General features: G+C 43.4%; 1 protein-coding gene across 11 annotated transcripts in view; it reads right to left on the bottom strand.

The window, feature by feature from the left end:
• SSBP2 (single stranded DNA binding protein 2) overlaps positions 1-22,379 on the bottom strand; it is a 258,532-nt gene that overhangs the window by 22,369 nt on the left and 213,784 nt on the right. For 7 of the 11 annotated variants that reach the window (XM_061621824.1, XM_061621791.1, XM_061621813.1 and 4 more), the window contains 4 exons: positions 22,045-22,136; positions 8,333-8,381; positions 7,267-7,302; positions 5,555-5,609 (listed from right to left, as the gene is read on the bottom strand). In XM_061621824.1, coding sequence (XP_061477808.1) covers positions 5,555-5,609; positions 7,267-7,302; positions 8,333-8,381; positions 22,045-22,136 — 232 coding nt within the window. The remainder of the gene's footprint in view (positions 1-5,554; positions 5,610-7,266; positions 7,303-8,332; positions 8,382-22,044; positions 22,137-22,379) is intronic. The other 4 variants (XM_061621832.1, XM_061621796.1, XM_061621839.1 and 1 more) reach the window with 1 other exon arrangement.

Consider the following 22,379-nt stretch of genomic DNA (forward strand, 5'->3'; position numbering starts at 1 on the left):
GATCACAGATGGAAGATAATTTTAAGGGCTGTCTTAGAATATTTTAAGCTGTGTTTTAGAATTTCAGTTGTGTTTTGGAATGTTTTAAACTATTTTAATTTTTTTCCCTGTTAAATTGCTTTGTTTATACGTTTGCCACCTTGGGCTCTTTTAGGAGGAAGGGTGGAAATATAAATTCAATAATAGATATATAAATATATGTCTACTATTATGCTGGTAATAATAATAATGAGGCACCTGTTGGAACTGTGGACAGGAAAAAAGGAGACTTCACATACTGTTGAGTGGACTTAGCATTAAAGTTAAGTAACTTTAAGCAGAGACAATAAATTTGACATTATATCAGAAAATATTCTTATTGACATGTTAAAGGAGACCTGAGTAAAGAGATGCTGCTGTTCCCCATGATAGTGGAGATTTACATGATTTATTAGAAAACTAGGGATATATCCAGATTGAAAAAGTGGTGCATGAAACTGTATTACTTTGCCATCATTTAATACAATTATGTTATATCCATGTAAAAAAACACGTATCAATCTAAGAGATTAGATTAAGAAGGAAGTAGTTCAGATTCATAAAGTGATTGTTGAAATGCTAAGCAAAATTATATAAATATATTTCCTTTGTCTGGATTCTGATTATTTGTGCCTCTGCATTTTTGTTACATGGATGATATATTACCACTATTTCTCAAAAAACCAGAAATTTTAGTTACTGTGAATTGCTGTCCTCCTTCTGGGAGTGACAGGCAGGGTCCTAAACAATCTTCTGCCTCCTCTCCAGGGGGAGGAGCCATTCCCCTCTCCAGACCGACTGGAAGAGTGAGACAACTCCTTAACCCCAACAACAACAGAAGAAAACACATACAAACTTTCCCAAACACACAAGGTATAACAAAATCAGAAGCAAACCGGCAAACCATACACCTAACTGGTATCTAAAAACAACCCAGCCACAGTCCGTCCCAGCTCAGTTGCAAATTACACAACACAGTACCCATCAAGCAGAGGCAGATAAGGTAGATTCTCCATTCCAGTCTGTAAACAGGAATTCACGGTAAGTAAAATTTCTGTTTTTGCCAGACTGGAGAGGAGGACACTGTGTTGACAGGGATGTAACACAGAGTCTCACTAAGGGTGGGATTCATCTTCAACATGCCTAAGTGGGAACCCTCCCTTGCAGTACCTCCCTGCTGAAGGCAGCATTGGCAGATAAGAAAACATCTATCTGATAAAGCTTAGTGAACTTGTACACAGAAGCCAAGGTCTACCAAGTGACACCTGCATCAACAAGCTGCTGCACCTCTGTGGATGGCTGCTTAACCAGAGCCTGACAACCTGTCTCAATAGTCTCTTTCAGCCACCGAGAAATCATAGAAGTGGAAGCTTTTTTGCCAGCTTATATCCCTGCATAAGATATAACTGCACCTCCTGGGAACAGTTCTACAGCGAACCGACCTTTGAAATGAAAGAGGGTTCAGGCTGCAGCACTACCTTTCAGAGTGAAAAATGCACAGTTGAGGATCAGAAGACAAAGTGCCCAGTTCCAAAATGTGTCTGTCCAATGTGATACCACCAAAACACTGTATTAAGGGTCAGCAACTTTAGATAGCAAGTCACCATAGGTTCAAATTGCAGAGCCACAACAGCTGTTGGAAGTTCCAGTTGGGGAACCTAAAGACCACCTGGAGCATCTTAAGACTCGCCCCCTGGATGAAGTGCTTGCACAATGGATATGCAGAAGGCACCAGACTCCCAAGAATGGCCAACACACTGCTGGGCAGTGCTTCCTGGCATTTGATAGTGCTACAGCTCATACCCTTCTCCACCCCAGCTTGAAGAAACACAAGCAGATCCTAAACATCCCAAGCAGTGGGGTGCATGCCTGACATAAGAAAAACACATCACGTCATCGAGTACGCCATATTGGTGGACGCCCGGTGGGAGGAGAGCAGAGTGTCATGAACACTCCCAGAGAAATCCAGCTGCATCAGCCAACCCTTTTCAGCCTCCATGGTGTCATCTGGGAGAGGTCTGGCTGAGAATGAACTACTGGGCCCTGCCGAAACAGGTTCTCCCTCATTGGAGTCCTCCATGGATTCCGCACAGACAGCTGGATAGATCCAGAAACCAAGGATGCAGATGCCAGTAAGGTGTTCTCAGAATCACTTCCATGAACTAAATGCACCCTCTGCAGTATGTGCCGGATCAGTGAGAAGGGAGGAAACGTGTAGAGGACCTTTGGGCCGGGACATCTCTAGCACATCCATTCCCCACGCATTATTACACAGGAATCAGGAGATGAGTGCCACTCCTGTGTACTTTTTGCAGTGGTAAACAGATCCATTGCAGGTGGTAAAACAGATCCATCACCAGATAACCCTGATATTCTGTCTGCTGGGAAAAGACCAGAGGGTGCAACTTCTACTCCAACTCCTTGATGGAGGTCCTGCTGAGCCAGTCTGCCATCAGGTTATCTACTCCAGCCAAATACTTGGCCCAAAGGAACAGAAGTGGCACTTCATCCCACATAGAACTCTGTCAGTCTCCAAGTAGAGAGCCCTCAAATGCATCCCACCTGCCAGTTCACATATGCTTTTGCTGAAGTATTGTCAGTGCAAATCAGCAGGTCAGCCCCTTGGACATCTATCTGAAAAGACTTCATTCCTAGTCAAATGGCCCTCAGCTCCAGGCAGCTGATACTCATTTGCACCTCCCGGATGTTCCAAACACCCTGCATCATCCTGTTTCCTAGATGTGCGCTCCAGCCATACCAGCTTACATAAGTATACTTTGGTTGAGCCATTTGAGATCCAAGGTGGCCCTAATGCCACAATTTTTCTTGGGAACCATTAAAAAGGGTGAATAAACCCTAAACCTCGCCAGCAAGGTGGGCACTGGTTCTATTGCGCAAATGGCAATCAGAAGTTCAATGGCCTTCTTGTATGTTCTGGTGCTTGTCTGGCTCCCGAGACAGTGCAGTTAGATGAAACCTGCTGGGCAGAGTCTGGGAGAATTCCAGTATATAGTCAGCTGTTACGGCGTCCAATACCGAACCACTTGTTCATGAAGTGCAGAAGCTGAGTATCCACCGGAATGAGACCCAGACTCCTGGTCGTGTCAAGTGGAGAAGGGTTTCTTGGCACCTTTGGAGAATTTGGAGGAAGAGGAACCACCAGTCTGTTTAGAGGTGGTCTGTCCTCCACTCCCACTAGCAGACTTTGAAAGTATTGTATCTTCTGGGCTTCGTGAAGCCTTTGGCAGAATGAATAGAACTGTTTGGGTGTCCATTCCATACATCTTTTTTTCACAGCAGGGAGTGTCTTCTTGTCCCTTGTTTCCACCAAATGCTTATCTAGAGATTTCTTCTGGCAACTGTTGTAGCCATCATAGTCCTGGAAGCAAACTGAAGTGCATCCAAAGAAGCACTGGCATTGAGATCTTTATAAGGACATCCTCAAGAGGCTTGGAGACATCTTCCCTCTCAATCCTCAGCCCACGTATAAGCTGCCCAAGCAAAAATTGAGGAAGTTGCTGCAGCCCTAAAAGTCTAAGCTAAACCCAAGGGCCTACTCGAAACATTTGTCACAGGGGTCCTTAGGCCTTCTTTCATACTCTGTGAATGGACATTCTAGATGCCTAGGCCACCATGGGCTGATCCACAGAAAGACATTTCAATCAATGCACAACCCTGTCCACTTAGCAATTTTTGGAGCATTCTTGAACTTATTGGGATGAGCCCATTCAGCATCCCAAACATCATCAAATGACTCATGGAAAGGTACTGTGGCGGCCTTAGAGACAACAGAAGGAAAAACAGGTGGTTTCTCTTCTGGAAGCTGCAGAACTCTACACGTCTTTACTAGCAGAGGCAATAACACCTTGGAGGGGAAAAGAGGCTGCTGAGAGGAAACAACCTCCAGCTCCTCCTTGGAGAGAGCACCCTTCTCCCCCTCACCATGATGATGCGATTGATCTGATCGCAAGTGGACCTCCTCTTCCGGGACACAGTCCATAGCTGCCTCCCCAGAAGAAGCAACTGACCCTACCTGGGTCCCAGATTGAACCTCTGGAACCCTGGCCTTCTTCCCGGGGGAGGGAAATCATGATGAGGATGAGGAAGAGAGGAAGCCCCCCCAAGACCATAGTCTCTTGTGAGATTTAGACCTGTGCTTCCCATGTTTTTTGTGCTTTCTATGAGAAGAGGAACACCTCTCAATTATCACATGAGGAGTGATAGGCTGTGGCAGGATGGCATCTCTTAACACCTGGGAAATACAGGTACAAAAGCCAGGAAAAGAACCTGGGAAACTCCGCTACAGGTGAGAATATCCCGTTGGCTATCATTAACTGTAGTCCAAGTCAAATATTGGACAGACAGGGATGACCTGGAAGTCATGGAAGCCCTTTGCCTTGAACCAGAGGCCAGGGACTCATTAGAATCTGAAACCTTCCCTTCTCTCCCCCTGTGGGATGGTGCAGAAAAATAATCTCCACAGAGAAAAAATAAGGGACAAAATTATTCAAGAAGAGTCCCACATCAAAGCCACAACCAATGAAAAAAACAGGAGGAGGGGTAAACAAACCCACCACCACAACTCCCAATAGGAGAGCGAGTCAAGAAAACTAGCAAAGAAAAAACTGGAGAGGGAGAAAGGGGTGAATGAGACAGGCAGCCCCCTCAAAGTCAGCAAGACTGGACTAATGAAAAATAAGAAGGCTAAAACTCCCTGAAGAGAGAATATAGCTGCTACAGCAGCAACAGAAGCATTTCTGCTTATTAGCCATTTGATAGAGCCTGCCCCAGTATCAAACCTCTCTGCCAACACCCGCAGGCCAACCCGCCTCAAGGTCTATCAAGAGTACTGCCTGCCGCTGCCAAGGGGGGCAGTAGAGAGAAGGAGGGACATGCAAGGAAACAACTGCCTTGCACTCCATCTAATGTGTTCTTAACGCTGACCCTGCAGCTGATAGAGGAGTGTTCCAGCAGGACCTAAACCTGCCAGGCTAAGGAAAGGCAGGGAAAAGGGGGAAATGGTGGTGTGGGAGATGTGGGTTAAAATGGCACTTCCACTAAAATTGTACTAGCCACCGGAAGGCCTGACTGCAAAACGGGCCACTGCAAGGGGTTCCAAACAGTGTTCCCTTCAAAATGGTCACTTGGCAATGGAGAAATCCTCCCCCTTTGTGAGTTGGAATTGCAGGGGCCAGCTGCAGCTATAAAAAAAATACCACCCCCCATTAGAAGAAAGCTCTCCCCCATCCCAGCTGAAACTAAGTAAGGGAACAAGGGAGGGAAAAACACTCAAGAAAGAGAGGAGGACTTACTAACAAAAACAAGCAAATACTGACTAGAAATGCACAAACAATGCAACTCACGTCCTGTCTAACCCACAGACAGGGTGAGTCTGGGGACAGGTATGGCTCCTTCCAGAGGGAGGATTATGCCTGTCAACAGTGTGTCTTCCACTCCAGTCTCACAAATGAGGTGTTTATTTTTTAAAAAATACTGTTTTACATTTACTTGACATTCTCTAGTTAAAATTGGATACCTGCTGGACTAGGCATGATGGGTGTTCCTGGTGGCCCTCCACCTCCTGGTGGGCCCTAAAAAACCAAAACATTTAATTAATGAACACACAAAGTAGTAGTCAAGATCACTGAAGAGACTGAAGTAAACAATGCAATTTTGAAGGGTTCCCCCCCTCGACAGAACAAACACATTTTATTTCATTACTTATTCCTTCTAATAGCAAACTCAGATATTGAATGCTTATCAATTTACAAGAGAAACAAGGCAACTGAAAAACAAGATAGCAGTTTTTACATACTCATGATTCTCCAGGTAAGTGGAAGTCTTGGAAGGAAGGAAGGAAGGAAGGAAGGAAGGTAGGTAGGTAGGTAGGTAGGTAAAGAAATCCCAAACAGCAGCCCAATAAGGACAGAGTTTACTTGGACTATGCCTCATAGAAGTACCCAGGGCACTTCATCCTAGTGGTGGTCAGACACACAAGTTCTGTGCCTTCTCTTCCATCAACTAAGGCTTACAAGTTTATCAGCCACAGGGTGAACAAACAAAGGGGGATGGATAGGCAACCACATTTTTTGGCTTACCTATCAAGGTCAGCCGCATAGTTTGGATCCTTGCTTATCAAGACTGCAGCTGACTGGGTTAGCACTCTGGGGATCAAATTACACTGTTGACTACTAGGGACACCCCCCCATGCAGTAGTCACAATATGAAGGCAGACTTTTATATAATTTCTCTCACACTTCAAATTTCTCATCACTTTGTCAGGATCAAATTTGTACAAGCCATGTAGAGTACACTTAAATTGTTCATTTTAAATTATCATTGATAATTTTTCTACATGAGCATATTAACATCTCATAGCGACTCATGACCTTGACACTTTTGTTTCCTTCAATTCTGAGGTATCTAGATCAGGGGTAGCTAACTTTTTATAGCTCAAGACCTAATCCAGCCTTGGAGAACCCTGGGGGGAGGCATGTGCTAGTTGTGGGCATAGCTAAGGGTAGGCTATAATCCTTTTCCTCGACATATTGGATTCTACATGCAGGATCACGTATACAGATAGTGGAGACTGTGGATGTCAGATGTACAACAAAGTCAGGCTATGGCATCTGTGCCAGCATGGTTCTCTGTATGCCCTGTTATGACATAGGATTATTAATCTCATTATCACTGGTTGCAAACATTCAATAAGAAAGGTGTTTTCCTTAAAACAATTATTCTGATTACAGTGGTGATTCTACCACTTAAGAACAGACTTTTCATTCCTATTCAGGTGAGTCAAAACAGAATGGAAGTAGTATGATAGACATAGTTCTCACGTGTCATAAAATTTTATTGGTGACTATGCTATTAGAAATTTTTGTGCCCTTCAATACAAATGCAATTTTTAAACTTCAGACTCATAATGGTGTTTCTCAAAATAGCTGATTTTACTTCTTCATTATTGAAGACTATGCATTGTACCAGTTAGAGAACATATGCTGAAGTAAAACCCAGCATTCAGGGCAATTTTGGCAAGACTGTTAACTGTTTTACTAATGAACATCAGCATATGTACTACAAGTATATGGCAGACACAATGACACAAAACAGATCAGATGTTCACTTCCCAACCAATACACATGGGTTTTCCTCAACATCTGGACAACCATTTCTTACTCTAAATAAAATGCAGCATTTATGCTAATGAGCACACACAAATAAACGGACACACACAAGTGTACTCACTACATAATTCCCAGGCGACGCAGAAGAGTATGGTATCTGAAAGACAAAAGAAAAGAAAGCTAAGCTTTTTCCTTTAAAATGCAAGAAAAAGAGGTTCTCTCAACATAAGCTTGATTTTTAACTTTAAAAATAATTTCTAGACAAAAGCAGCCATAAAGTCAACAAACAGTACTTAAATATACCACAATTTCCACTCATTAAATCACATTAAAGAAATCTGAAGATGAGTATTTTATTATTATTTTTCCATGTAAACAATTCTTGTCACAAGACTTTTTGTAATTATGAATGTTCTATATGACAAATAAGCACAATCAAGAACAGGACAATATTAGGTTAACAAAAACGCTATGGGGAGTAAGAGTATATTTTACCCCAATTCTCTATAAATTACCAAAGGCAAAATAACACTCAACCACCAAACTAGATATTAAAATATAATGAACATAGCTTATTTTTAAAAGCAGCTATAGAGAGCCAGTGTGGTGTAGCGGTTAAGGTGTTGGACTATGACCTGGGAGACCAGGGTTCGAATCCCCACACAGCCATGAAGCTCACTGGGTGACATTGGGCCAGTCACTCCCTCTCAGCCTCAGAGGAAGGCAGTGGTAAACCCCCTCTGAATACCGCTTACCATGAAAACCCTATTCATAGGGTCGCCATAAGTCAGGATCGACTCGAAGGCAGGCCATTTCCGTTTTCATAATTACATAATTATAAGGAACAAATAATATTAAATTCACTTTGACTGCCTTATCACCAAAAAGCCCTCTGAAACAGGAAGGCAAAGTGCAAGGAACACAAAGATAGACCTCCCAGGAGGTGCAAGAGGAACAGAATTCCAGACTTATGAAAAGGCCCTCTGATGTGTAACTATCTGCATCACTTCAGAGAGCAGTGGGACACAGATAGTGTTCCTGAGCCAGATAGTATTCATGTTGATAAAGTTATAAAGCAAACAATTTATTATATGCTTTATTTGTTTTTGCTTTTGAAAAAACAAATAAAACATATTTTATACATACAACAGGATAACAACATCCAGTACATTTCGATATATACTTACAGAATTTGCATTTGTAGGGTTTGGCCAAGGTCTACCACCCCCTGGACCCCTAAAATATAAAAGATCACATGGTAATTTGAGCCAGTTCTGGCTTTCGACAATATGCTATTTAATAAGTAAAGTTAGGCTGCAGTCCTATCCCTAGAACTCGATGGGACTTACTTCTCAGTAGACATGTATAAGACAGCATTGTTAATAACTCAGTGTACACTGAGTATACATTAAAAAAAAACAGATTTTACTGAAAAAATACCAATGAAAACCATATATAATAAGCAAATACTTTCAATATTAGATACAATAAAAGAAAACATATTTATTTCTAAAATAAAGACGTAGGGTTGTATCCGATACTGTCCATGTGTGAGCAGGCTGGGCTTCCGCTTGTGCAACAGGACTACCTTCCTTCCTCACCCTGCATACCCTCAAAATCTGGGTGGCTGGGGGGGGCTTCCAGGGCAGATTTTAGGGGCATTAAGGGAGCTCAAGGGGAGACAAGAGGAAGGTGAAATACTACTGCGAGACCTTGCGCAATGTTGGATTCTGCTCGCAATACACAGTCCAGTAACATTACCTACTCTAATATAGACTTCCCCGGAAATATAACAGAGACACAACCTTACATAATCTAATATATAGACAAGGCAAAGAAATTATTTTGGGGGAGGGATCTAATGCTATATCACATGCAGAACATTTTGCTGGACACTTCATATAATATTTACAATTTCATCATTCAATTGCAATTGATTTTCCACATAGTTAAAACTTTCTATGTTCTGTCCACATGAGTGGGTGCAACATACCTGCAGCAAGTGGGACCATTTGAAGCTCAGCACATATTTAGCATAACCTTTGTGGTGGGTGCCAATTTATGACCCTCTTTTTTTAATGATGTTTTAATTATTGCTAAAACATTTTTCTGGTTATTTATTTTTAAATGAAATAGAGATATAGCACTATTAGCACCAAACTGCTATAATTCTATATACAGTTCACTAATAGGCAAAAAACCTTGCAGGTTAAGAACGTACCTATAGCCCACAGATATTTCTATCAAACTTTAAAAAGCAGGGAAATTGGGCAGCTATAGTTAATGAACCAGAGGAGCAGGAGACCTGACCTCCTCTCTGAGATATTGCACTGCCCTACACATTCGTCAAAATGCAAACACAATTTGGGTTGGTCTTTCACAGACCAATCCACTTGCTGTGTAGCTTGGAAGAATTTGGTAACATGTGCCTCTGAGCATATGGTGAGTGGTGGCAACACCTATCATCTCCAAAGATGGAGAATTATATTTTTGTATGTTTGTTGGTGTTCTTCTTACTTTGCTTCTTTCATGTGTTACTAATGTTTCTACAGAGAATCTAATATAGAAAATTTTATTTCTGTCATTATTCATTGTAGAATTGTGTCAAATTTATTTTTATTAATTTCAAAGCCTTTTTATTGGTCAATGTCATATGATGGTGAAGACAGCCTTTTGTATTTCAAATTGGAGGTTACTGTCTGTTCTATTTCTATTTTGGGTGCATTAACAGTTGAATCTGAAACTGCAGTTTGATGTAAAATCAGACTGATTATAATATGTTGCTACTTCAGTAATGACTCTAGCTGTGGGGAAAAAAAGAGTACGCATGTTTTCAGCCTGCTATGTTTCAACCACTTCATTTAGGGCAAGGTGGGCACGGTCAATTAAAAACATAGAGCACACCTAGAATTTTGCTAGAATATATTTTGCCTCCCACTGTTTTATCTTGTGCAAACTGAGCCACTCCTCATGTCCATTGGAAGGAACAATTTGTTCTTACTGCAAACAGTGTTTCTTCATGGATAACAAGAGGTCTCCAAGTGGGTAGTGTAGCTCCACCTACAGCCTAGAGACAGGAAGCGCCTCAGCAAACACTGTGCTCCTCCTCTCATGCTGAGGCTCAGTTCTTTTCTTGCAAAGCTCTGGATATCAGCCTCAAACACAACTCAGAAAGGAATAAACAGATAACCAGAACAGGAACATGAGAATCAGAGAATAAAACACAAGGTCAAGTGACCCAGAACAAAACCCCCAGAAAGGAGTCATGGCACTTAAAGACTCAGTCCCATCCACCATATGAATTACTGCATGGGTGAGCCTTGGAGACCTCTTGTCATCCATGAAGAGACACCATTTACGGTAAGAACAAACTGTTCCTTCTCTAACGGATGACAGAGGTCTCCAAGAAGGATGTACTACAGCTGCAGACCTAGGGCGGGCCTAACGAGATAAGACCTGTTGTAGAACTCTATGGCCAAATGAGGCCTCTGCCAAGGCCAGAACATCACTTTTATAATGTTTTGTGAATGTACTAGGTGTAGACCACACAGTTGCTCTGCAGATATCTGATATGGGAGCATTTGTAGAATAAGCTGCTGATGTGGCTGCCAATCTAGTGGAATGTGCCGTAATGTGTAAAGGGGACAGCATATGAACAGCCTCGTAAGCTAATGATATGCACGCCTTAATCCATCGAGCTATGGTTGCCCTGATACCCCTGGCTGGGTGGAAAGATACAAATAGAGAATCAGATTGTCTAAATGGTTTGGTTCTATTGATATACACTTTTAGTACATGTCTAACATCTAGAGAGTGCCATGCCTTCTCCCTCGGGTGAGAAGGGTTAGGACAGAAAGTAGGAAGTACTATTTATTGATTTCTGTGAAAGGAGGTGACCTTAGGAATGAAGTCAGGTCTAGTACGTAGCACTATTCTGTTCTTGTGAAAAGTGCATAGCTGTTTTTGAACTGATAAAGCCTGCAGGTCAGACACCCGTCATGCCGATGTGATGGCCACCAAAAAGGCTGTCTTGAATGAGAGAATTTTCAGAGAAACAGTTCCTAATGGCTCAAATGGTGGATTTTGAAGAGCAGAAAGAACTTGGTGTAAACTCCACGTAGGAAAATGGTGGAGAACTGGTGGACTAATTAGGGTGGCACCTTGAAGGAACCGTTTATCCAGAGGATGCGAAGCCAGGGACAGGGAACCTGGTGTTGATATTATCGATGACAATGCTGATATCTGTCTTTTCAAAGTGGTTGGGCGCAGACCCATCTGCAGGCCTTCCTGAAGTATCGCCGTCTTTTCTAGATTCATTTCTCGCTTTGCACACCATTGTGAAAAGACCTTTCATGTGCTCTGGTAACTGCGAAGCGTGGAAGGCCTTCTAGTGGCCAAAATGGTGTCCACCACTGATCTGGCCACTCCTGATCTTAGCAATTGTGAGCGTTCAATTTCCAGGGAGCTAGACAGAGCCACTGTGGATCTGGATGAAACAGAGGATCCTGGGAGAGCAAATCCTGACGTAGCGGGAGATGGAATGGCTGAGACTCGGACAACTGTATGATCTCCTAGAATCAGGGACATCTCGGCCAACACGGGGCTACCAGCACCACCTTGGCCTTTTTCAATCGTATTTTCTTCAGGACCCTGGATAGCAGCAGAGTTGGGGAAAACACATACAGCAGCCCCTTCGGCCAGGGAGCCACCAGGGCGTCCCCTTGTTCGGCCTTGTGACTCAGGAAATGAGAAAAGAAACTGTGTAACTGATGGTTTGTCTCGGATGGGAAGAGATCTACCCTGCACCTGTCAAATCTTTCCTATAACATGTGAAACACGTCCTTGTTGACAGCCCATTCTCCTGGGAACATCTGCTGCTGACTTAACCAGTCTGATGCTACATTTAGGTGGCCTTGAATGTATTCTGCTGTGAGGGACCTTACATGGAGTTCTGCCCAGGACAGCAGTGCCATCGCCTCCACATGGAGCTTTAATGAACAGGTGCCCCCCTGCTTGTTTAAATGAGCCTGGACTGACGTCTTGTCGGTCAGTATCAGAACATCCGGGTATTGCAACAGACTGGCGAAATGGTGGAGGGCCAGATGTGCAGCCCTCAGTTCCAGCCAATTGATGCTCTAGTGAGCCTCCACAGATGTCCATGTTCCCTGCACATGGTATCTCTGACAGTGTGCCCCCCATTCATTGAGGCTCGCATCTGTGGTGATGATCAACCGGAGGAGATCCTGCAATGGAACGCCCTTCTGGAAATGGAGTGGATTCGCCCACCAATGCAACGATGCCTTCACCGTGCCTGTGAGAACATGCCGGTGTTTGCCGTTTGCAATGTCCTGTTCGAACTGGAGGAGGAGCCACTGTAGTGGTCAAAAATGTAGACGTGCCCAAGATACAATGCCTATGCCCAAAGCCATCATGCCTAGTGGTTTGGCAAGGATCATAACATCTGCCACCCAACTGTGATACATCAAGGCAGCCAGGTTCATCATCTTTTGAATCCTCTCGCCTGACAGATAAATGAATTGATTGGTTGTGTCTAGCATTGCCTCCAGGTGCTGAATCCACTGTGATGGGTTGAGCTGGTTCTTTTGGTTGTTCACTAAAAACCCATGGTCTTTGAGGTGAGCCAACACTACCTGGACATCTTCTCGAGCTTGATGTGCCGATTTGGAGCATATGAGGAGACTGTCCAAATAAGGATAAACATGCAGTCCTTGCAGTCTGAGGCTGGCCACTACCGTCACCATGACCCAGGAGGCTGATGATAGTCCAAAAGGCAGCACCTTGAATTGATAGTGGAGGCCATTGAAATTAAATCTTATTATTAGATCTTCACTGGTTACCAGTTGTCTACCGGGCCCAATTCAAGGTGTTGGTGTTGACCTTTAAAACCCTATACGGTTTCGGCCCAGTATATCTGAAGGAACGCCTCCAGAATCACCGATTGTGCCGCCAGACGAGATCAGCCTCGCAAGACCTTCTCTCGGTCCCACCGGTGAGAACAGCTAGGCTGATGCGGACCAGAGAGAGGGCATTCTCTGTTGTGGCCCTCACCCTCTGGAACTCCCTCCCTTTTGATCTCAGACATGCTCCCTCCTTGTCCAGCTATCGCCGAGCCTTGAAGACCTGGCTGTTCAGGCAGGCCTACAAGATTGGGACAGATTAATTTATGTTATAATTGAATTAACGGATGGTTTCTTTAGCTTAAAATTTGATTATGTTGATGTATATGTATTGCTTTATTCTGTTGTTTGTCGCCTAGAGTGTCCCTAACCCGGACAGATAGGCGGCTGAAAAATAAAATTTATTATTATTATTATTATTAAATCGAAGGAGCCGGCGATGTGCAGGGAATATTGGCACATGTAGATAGGCCTCTCTGAGGTCTATGAAAGCCAGAAAGTCGTGAGGTTGGAGGGCCTCCCTGACTGACGACAGAGTCTCCATTCTGAATATGTGTGGGGTTACAAATGGATTGAGAAACTTTAGGTCGAGTACCATGCTCCTTCTTCCCTACCAAGAAGGAGTAGAGCCCTGAGAAACACGCTTCTAAAGGCACTTCTTCTATCACTGAGATGTCTAGCAAGTGATGAATCTCGTTTGACACTGCCAGGAGCTTCACAATGGAACTGGGTACTGGAGAAGGGAGGAAACTGGCCAGCGGATACTGCAGTAGTTCTGTCTTGTAACCATCTTGAACCACTCGCAGAACCCACTTGTCCTGAGTGGTTTCTCTCCATCGATGGGAAAACTGACTTAACCTTCCTCCCACTGGTGGCAGCCGAGCTGAGTCAGAAACATTGCTAGTTCTGACGCCCTGGGTGTCCTTGACTGGGAAAGTTATGCGAGAATGAGGATTGTGGAGATTTTTGAGGGAACCTTGATCTGTTCCATGCACTGTCAGGAACTGATGGCATCATCTCCTCCTCCTCCTCAGAGGATAGAGATTCCACATTTTGAACAACGCTTGAGGTCAAGCATAGAGGATCTGGCAATTGAGTCTGCTTGCCCACTTCCAATGGTCCCATAGTAGGGGCTACCGCTCCCCTTCGGGATAAAAATGTGACATTTTGTGCCTCAGGGTGCTGACTAGTAGCAGGGGCTACCGTTCCCTTATCAGTGTAGGGCTGCATGATGGCGGGGGCTACCACTCCCCTGTCATCAGTTATAGCGGTTGAATTTCCTTCAGGATGAAAAGGGGCTGCCCCTTTATTATGCCTAGCTACTGCAGGGGCATCCCCTGCTTTAGTTAGGGACAGATCCATGGAGGCTACCACCTCACTATGCCTGGCCATAGTCGTGGCTTGTACTGCCTTAGGTAGGGATCGATCCACGGAGGCTACGACCCCCTGATCTCCAGAGCTAGTGGGCAGGAAATAGTCTATAGTGTCCAAAATGGCGGGCACTGTTGGCAGCAATGTATTCAAAATGGCGGGTGCTGCAGAAGAGCAGTTTGCCAAAGCTTGCCTCAGGTCTGAAACCCTCACTCACTCCAATAATAACATTGCCACCACAGTCTCACCTGCTGATGGACGGTTCACTGAGCCATAGCTAGAAGGGCCCATGTGATGTCCTTGTATTGCTGTAAATATGGTAAGTGCAGGTTTACTAATGTATAGATGGTAAGTTGTTTGAGTTAGAGGGGGGAGTACATGGGCTAGAATGTTGGAGAATGCTGTATGATGATTGGCTGAGCGTTTGAGTGGCTGAAGGTATAAATGAGAGGATGACAGTTGAGAGAGGGTTGGTCGGTTGGTTAAGGGGAGTTCTGAGGGTCGGTTGTTGTGGGTTGGAGTTGGTTGTGGGTTGGATTGTATTAGGCTGGTATTATATATGACCAGAAACATAAAGAGTAACACAATATATGAAACCATACGCTTGTTAAATATACCATAAGTAATCTTGTTATTTCCTGGTGTTAAAAATAAATATTTTCTTGGTTTTCCAAAAGCCTGATCCTTGGCTGGGGCTTGGACAGACCAGAACGGTGGGCAGAGCATTTACCAAATGGTGGGCGGAGAAACAGTATCATATGGTGGCAGCAGTGAAGAGATAGTGTATCATCAAGTATCCAGGGCAACCCAGGGCTGTATGCTTTATTGGCACAAAGATACAGGGGGCTTGTGGCCTGCAAGTGCACCCAGACACAAAGTAACAATAAGCCAGAAGGGTACTAAGGCAAAGTCCTAAGGCAATATTGTGAAACAGGGAGTGGCTGGTGGTGCTGTCTAGCAGTGGGATCTTGCGAGATCTGTGCTAGAACCGGTGAGAGAACAAATAAAAACCAGGATCCTGACTGGAGGGACCTGACAGGTGGTGTTCTGAGGTGGGATTCTGACAGCCCACTTGAGCCGTCTCATCAGTAACTGAGGTGGTTTTGCAATGAGACTTCAGAGGGTGTTTTGATGAGTGGGCACTGGTCATGGCTACTGCCGAGCCGTGGCCCGACTTTTTAAAACACTTTTTCTTTACAGCCTTCTCCATACCAAACTCTAACAATTTTTTTTAATAGGACACAAATAGAAATAAAGAGGAGAGGCACAGAACAACTAAGGAACTAAGCGACAAAGGTAAGAACTAGGAACAAATAACGAAACAGCACAGTAAAGAGAGATCTCACGAAAGGATGTACTCTGAGCTGAGACAAGAAATGAACTGAGCCTCAGCATGAGGGGAGGAGCAAAGTGTTTGCTGAGGCGTTTCCTGTCTCTGTACTGTAGGCGGAGCTACACTACCCGCTTGGAGACCTCTGTCATCCATGAGAGAAACTAATCTGCAGAACAGTCAGTGCCATTATTCCACAATTGTTTTTGCAGCTTTTCTTTAGTGTTGTAAAGTGTTGCTGTACTTCACATATTCACAGAAACAGAAGCAAAAGAGAGTAATTTACTATAGGAAACTTCACTAAAATTGCAAGTAAATCAGATATATTTAAAGTGACCATCTGAATTATATCAACTGTCTTAATAATATTGCTTCCTCCCTGCTACAACAAGATCAGCACAGCACATGTCTTCTTTCTATTATTTGGGCTGATTGCAGGTGTTGCCACCACTCACCATATGCTCAGAGGCACATGTTACCAAATTCTTCCAAGCTACACAGCAAGTGGATTGGACTGTGAAACACCAACCCAACTTGTGTTTGCATTTTGACCAATTTGTAGGGCAGTCCAATATCTCAGACAGGAGGTCAGGTCTCCTGCTCCCCTGGTGCATTCACTATAGCTGCCCAATTTCCCTGTTTTTTAAACTTGGATAGAAATAGCTGTGGGCTATAGGTACGTTCTTAAACCGCAAGGTTTTTTGCCTATCTCTGCTTTTTAATCCGGGAGGTAAGAAATGAGATCCTGTGCAAGTTTGCTGATAATGCTTATTTGCATAATTTGCATGCTTATTGAGTTCAGTGGGATTTACTCCCCTGCAATCATGCTTAGGATAGGTGAAACTGACCACAGGGGATGGGGAGCAGAGAAGGAGGAGGGAGGGGAGGAAGGGCAGAGGGGAGAAGGAGGATGGGAGCGGGCAGGAGGGTGAGGGGAGGACAGGTTTGATCATTTGCATGCTTATTGAGTTCAGTGGGATTTACTCCTATGCAATCATGCTTAGGATAGGTAAAACTGACCAGGGGGAAAGGAGGGAGGGCTAGAGTGGACAGGGGAGGAGAAAGAAGGAAGAGGGGAGGAGGAAGGGAAAGGAGAAGGGAAGGAGGGGAAAGGCCGGACTGATCATTTGCATGCTTATTGAGTTCAATGGGATTTACTCCTATGCAATCATGGTTAGGATAGGTAAAACTGACCATGGGGAGAAGGGAAGGGAAGGGGAAGGAGTGGATTGGAGGGGGGCAAAGGAAGGGGGAGGGGAGGGCAGGTTTGATCATTTGCATGCTTATTGAGTTCAGTGGTAGTTACTCCTGTGCAATCCTGCTTAAGATAGGTAAAACTGACCATGGGGAGGAAGGTGAGGGGGAAGGATGGGAATGAAAGGGGATGGGGATGGAGGGGATAGGAGGGTGGGTTTGATCATTTGCATACTTTTTGAGTTCAATGGGATTTATTTCTGTGCAATCATGTTTGAAAATGGAAATGGACTGCCTTCAAGTTGATCCCAACTTATGGCGACCCTATGAATAGGGTTTTCATGGTAAACGGTATTCAGAGGGGGTTTACCACTGCCTTCCTCTGAGGCTGAGAGGCAGTGACTGGCCCAAGGTCACCCAGTGAGCTTCATGGCTGTGTGGGGATTCGAACCCCGGTCTCCCAGGTCATACTCCAACACTGACCCAGGGGAGGGGCAGAGAGGGTAGGAGAAGGAGTAGGGTAGAAGATTGGGTGGGTGGGCACTGGGCAGAGGGGAAGCTCCTTTCCTTTCCAAAAGGAAAACATTGTGAACAGTATCATTGCTTTTCAACCTTTCCCCCACCTTTTTATTCTACAGCAGGCACAAATTTAAACCAAACCTGTCCCTGGCCACATCCACACCAGGCCTCTCTTTAGACAGTCATGGCTTCTCTCAAAGAATCCTGGGAAGTGTAGTTAGTGAAGGGTGCTGAGAGTTGCTAGGAGACACCCTGTTCCCCTCACAGACCTTCAATTAGAGTGGCTGACTGCTAAACCAACCTGGCTGCTGGAGCTCTGTCAGTGGAATAGGAGTCTCCTCTCAGCACCCTTCACAAACTACACTTCCCAGGATTCTTTGGGGGAAGCCATGACTGTCTCAAGTGAAATCAAAGTCTGTTGTGGGTGTGGCCCTGATTAGCAAAGCCCAGTAGCTGTGAGTCTGGCTTTTAGAACACTGACAGTTGGTTCTTACTGAGCATGTCCGACATTATCATTGAGTTCCAGCGAAAATTCCTTAAATTAATTAAAAATCAGCCAGGCATTTTTTTAACTTTTAAACTGCAGAAGATGAAGGTCAGAGTATGGGGCAAGGTTAGTATTAGGATTACAGGTACTCTGTGAACATGGCTGATTTTTAATGAATTTCAACAGATTATGAGAACTCTTGACAAAAAAAAGTCCAGAAGGGCTCTGGGTTTCCCCCCCTCTCTTTTTAGACTTTGAACTCTCTGTTCTCTCTGACTACTTTGTGTATCGCCATGAAAATTTAGAGGGTTGTTAAGCAAGCGTTTCTGAGTTCAGGACTATAAGTGTTGTAGGATTTTGTTTTGAAATGAGCTTATGGGAAGCATCAGAATGGCATGGGGGTATTTTCAATTTAACATTGCGGAATGTGAAAAATCCACGCTGGCTATAGTATACAGCCACTCTCGTGGCTGTATAATAATGCTATAGCATTATTGTGTAGTACAACTGTACCTCTTTCTTTAAAAAAAATAGCCAAAATTTTTGAAAAACAAAAGTGTTGTAATAAAATGGCACTTAGCCCAAATGTTATAATGAATATGCAGTGAAAGTAGCACCAAAGGCACCTGAACCTGTAGAATGGTGAACATGTGCACCAATTTGGTATTCTGAAAGAAGTCTGGCTTTCTGCAGACTGAGAAAAACAGAAGAATCACAGGAAAATGCCCCCTAAAATGTGAGTGAACACAGAGTGGCACTCTCATATTAAATGGAAATACCCTTAGTTCCTGGTTCCCTCATTGTAAAGTAGCTTCCACTGATAATTACTGATGCCGAAATGCTTTCCTCATCTCTCTCTTATATTATCGTGATACTACTGAGTCAGCATAATAATTTGGTATATTTTAAATAAAATACTTTTCTGATAAAGTTCCTTAAAATTTTGTACTTACCCTAACTATAACAGACCTCCCTTATTTTGTTTCATTTTATTTAAAAAAATTATATTCCGCTTTTCCCCATCTAGGTCTCAAAGCAGTTTACAATGATAAAAATATACAGAATACAAAATTTAAAAACATAAATTAAAGCTTCCAAATGTAAAACCTCAGAAATGTAAACAAAGAAAACATCAGAGAAGCATTCATAACACAGAGGCCTCCTGAAATAAAATGGTTTTAACTATGCATCTGAAACTCAGCAGAGACAGTGCCTGTCTGACTTCTACTGGGAGGGAGTTCTATTACTTTGATACCACTACAGACAATTCCTTCTTTGTAAGTACTGGGGAAAGGGAGGATTAAATCACCTCTGAATGAGAGAACAGTTTGAGAGAACAAAATGAAAGAACAGTCTCAGTTTACAGTTGGAAAAGGAGAGGGGAGAATAAGTTTATTTAAATATAGGAGTGAGTGAGTAGCAGCCAAATATTAGCACAGTTCTGCTCAGCTTAAGCATATCTGAAATCTTTTGAATGATGATGATGATGTCATTCATTCTGCCTTCATTACACAGCTGGATCCAAAGATACAGTGGGCTGCATCTGGCCCACTGGAGGTTCCTCACCTGTAGTTTAGTGTTACATGCAAACATTGCCAAAGTGTTTAAAATTTAGATATACACCACAGGGGTAGCTGAAAGCTAGTATTAACAGATACTTGTTACATTCTTCTGTAACAGAAGAATGGTTACTTTATATTTCAAGCAAATCCATATATAGTTATTAGGGAACAAATATCCCTAATATTTGTGAGGTGGTGGTGCCTGCTGACTTTAAAGAGGTGGTAGTGAGGCCACTACTGAGAAAAACCAGCCATGGACCCAATGGATTGTAACAACTATTGCCTGGTTGCAAATACTCCCTCTTCCTGGGAAAGGTGATTGAGAGGGTTGTAGTGGAACAGCTGCAGATCAAACTGATTATCTGGAATCATTTCTGTCTGGGTTCATGCCTGGGTTTGGGACCAAATCAGCCTTGGTCGCCCTGATTACCTTTATAGAGAAAAGGATGAGGGAGCACAACTCTGCTTCTCCTGCTCGATCTCCCAGCGGCTTTCAGTACCATTGACCATGATATGCTTCTGGCCTGGTTCTATGGGTTGGGCACAGGTGGCACTGTGCTACGGTGGCTTCATTCATACCTACAGGGTCATATCCAGAGAGTAGTATTGGAAGAGTACTCTCGGCCCCCTGGTGTTTACAATATGGAGTGTTACTTTCAACGTCTACATGAAGCCATTGGGAGCGGTCATCAGCAGGTCTGGAGCAAGGTACCATCAGTACACTGATGATACCCAGCTCCATTTCTCCATTACATCTAGATCAGGAGAAGCTATGCAGGCCTTGGACTGGTGCCTGGATGAGAGTCAATAAACTGAGCTTGAATCCTGGAAAGACAGAGGCCTTGTGGGTGAGTGATTCCTGTATCTGGGAGATAAGTTAATTGCCTGCCCTGGATTGGGCTGAATTCCCTCTGAAGGAGCAGGTATGCTGTTTGGTGATACTCTGTGATCCATCTTTGTCACTATAAGCTCAAGCGAGCTCTGTGGCCAGGAGTACTTTCTGCAGCTTTGGCTGGTATGCCAACTGTGATTGTTCCTGGACTGTGAGAGCCTGACTACAGTGGTCCATGGTGGTCCTAAAGCATGTTGCAGTAATCGAATCTTGATGTGGGGCTGCCTTTCTATCTGGTCTGGAAGCTGCAACTAGTGCAGAATGCAGCAGCCAGATTGCTTACAGGAGCAAATTACTGGCAACATGTTACCCCACTGCTGAAATATCTGCACTGGTTGCCAATTTGCTAATGGGCCAGGTTCAACGTACTTTAATTCACAAAGCCATAAACAACTTGGGCCCAAAGTACCGTAAGGACTGCCTGACTCCCTATGTTCCATTTTGATCACTGAGATTTTCCAATGGGGCATTCTTAGTGGTTCCCCACGCCCCTTGGTTTGGTTGGTCTCCACCAGGGACCGAGCCTAAGTGTGGCAGGCCCTGCCCTGTGGAACTCTCTACTACTAGAGGTTCAGCAGGAATCATCCTTTCTTTCAGGCAGCTTCTGAAAACTGAATTATTTAAACAGGCATTTAATATAAATTTTCTTATCCAACCAATGCAGTACTTATGGATGTTTTTATTATTGTTTTTAACTATGCTTTTACTGTTTTTTAATTCTACCATGTTTTTGTATGTTGTAATTTATTTATTTATTTATTTAATTAAGCTTATATACCGCCCGACTAGCAACAGCTCTCTGGGCGGTGAACATTTATTTATTTACTTACAGGAGCAAATTACTGGCAACATGTTACCCCACTGCTGAAATATCTGCACTGGTTGCCAATTTGCTAATGGGCCAGGTTCAACATACTTTTGTGAAAGGTGCAGAGTACCCGGCATATGCTGGGGGGTAAAGAAAGGCCGGGGAAGGAACTGGGAATCCCACCCCATATATACGGTCTGCCTAGTAAACGTCGCAAGACGTCACCCTAAGAGTTGGAAACGACTTGCACTATAAGTGCGGGAACACCTTTACCTTTATAAATATTTTAATAAAATACTTTGAAAAAGCAAAAACAACAACAAAAGATGTCATCTACAAAGCATAGAAACAAATAACACAATAACACTTTAGGGATATTACTATTTTACTGCTTATGTTTTTTTACATCACATAAAACCAATGGGGAGAGAAAAGTAAAGCATATGGAAAACCAAGTTGTCCACAGAAGCAAAAAAGTGAGCTTTCTTGTGTTTGCCTTGCTAGATGTGGAATGAGGATCAAATATATTAAAGTAACAAACCATTAACTTCGAATTCCAATACAACATGATAACAAGGAATCTAGATCATCAACAAAATGCTTTGATCTTGGCTCGCAAGGAAGTCTCCAGGTGAGGCTTAATCCAATGCAAGATGAACAGCACATACATGCTAGTATTTTGGTATTTTGTCACAACTGTAAATGTTAACCAAACTAGGTTGTTCTTCCCCACCATGTACACATTATTGTCATAAGGTTTAATTGAAAACAGTATTATGCTTATTCTAAATGTTTTAGCAGCAATTATTTTTACTTACATATTCATTCCAGGCATTCCAGGGCCACCTAAAGCATTCAGTGGGGGTCTCATTGCACCTCCATAGTTCTGCAATGATAACCAAGGGTCAGACTACCACAAAACAAAAAAACAAAACCAAAGAGGAGGGGGAAAAGAAAGGACAGCAGGTTAATGACTTCCCTACACATCTGCTTATTGGATAGGCCTGTGCCATTCATTTTTAGGATTTGAGTTACTTGACTAAGAACAATTATTATTACTACACTCTCTCTAATTTTAATAAAACTATTTAGCATTTCCTAATAGTCTTATTATCTTAACAATGGAAGTACACTAATCATGTTTACAAATGTT

The sequence above is a fragment of the Rhineura floridana genome, chromosome 1 (assembly GCF_030035675.1).
Source record: "Rhineura floridana isolate rRhiFlo1 chromosome 1, rRhiFlo1.hap2, whole genome shotgun sequence".
Lineage (NCBI taxonomy): Eukaryota > Metazoa > Chordata > Lepidosauria > Squamata > Rhineuridae > Rhineura > Rhineura floridana.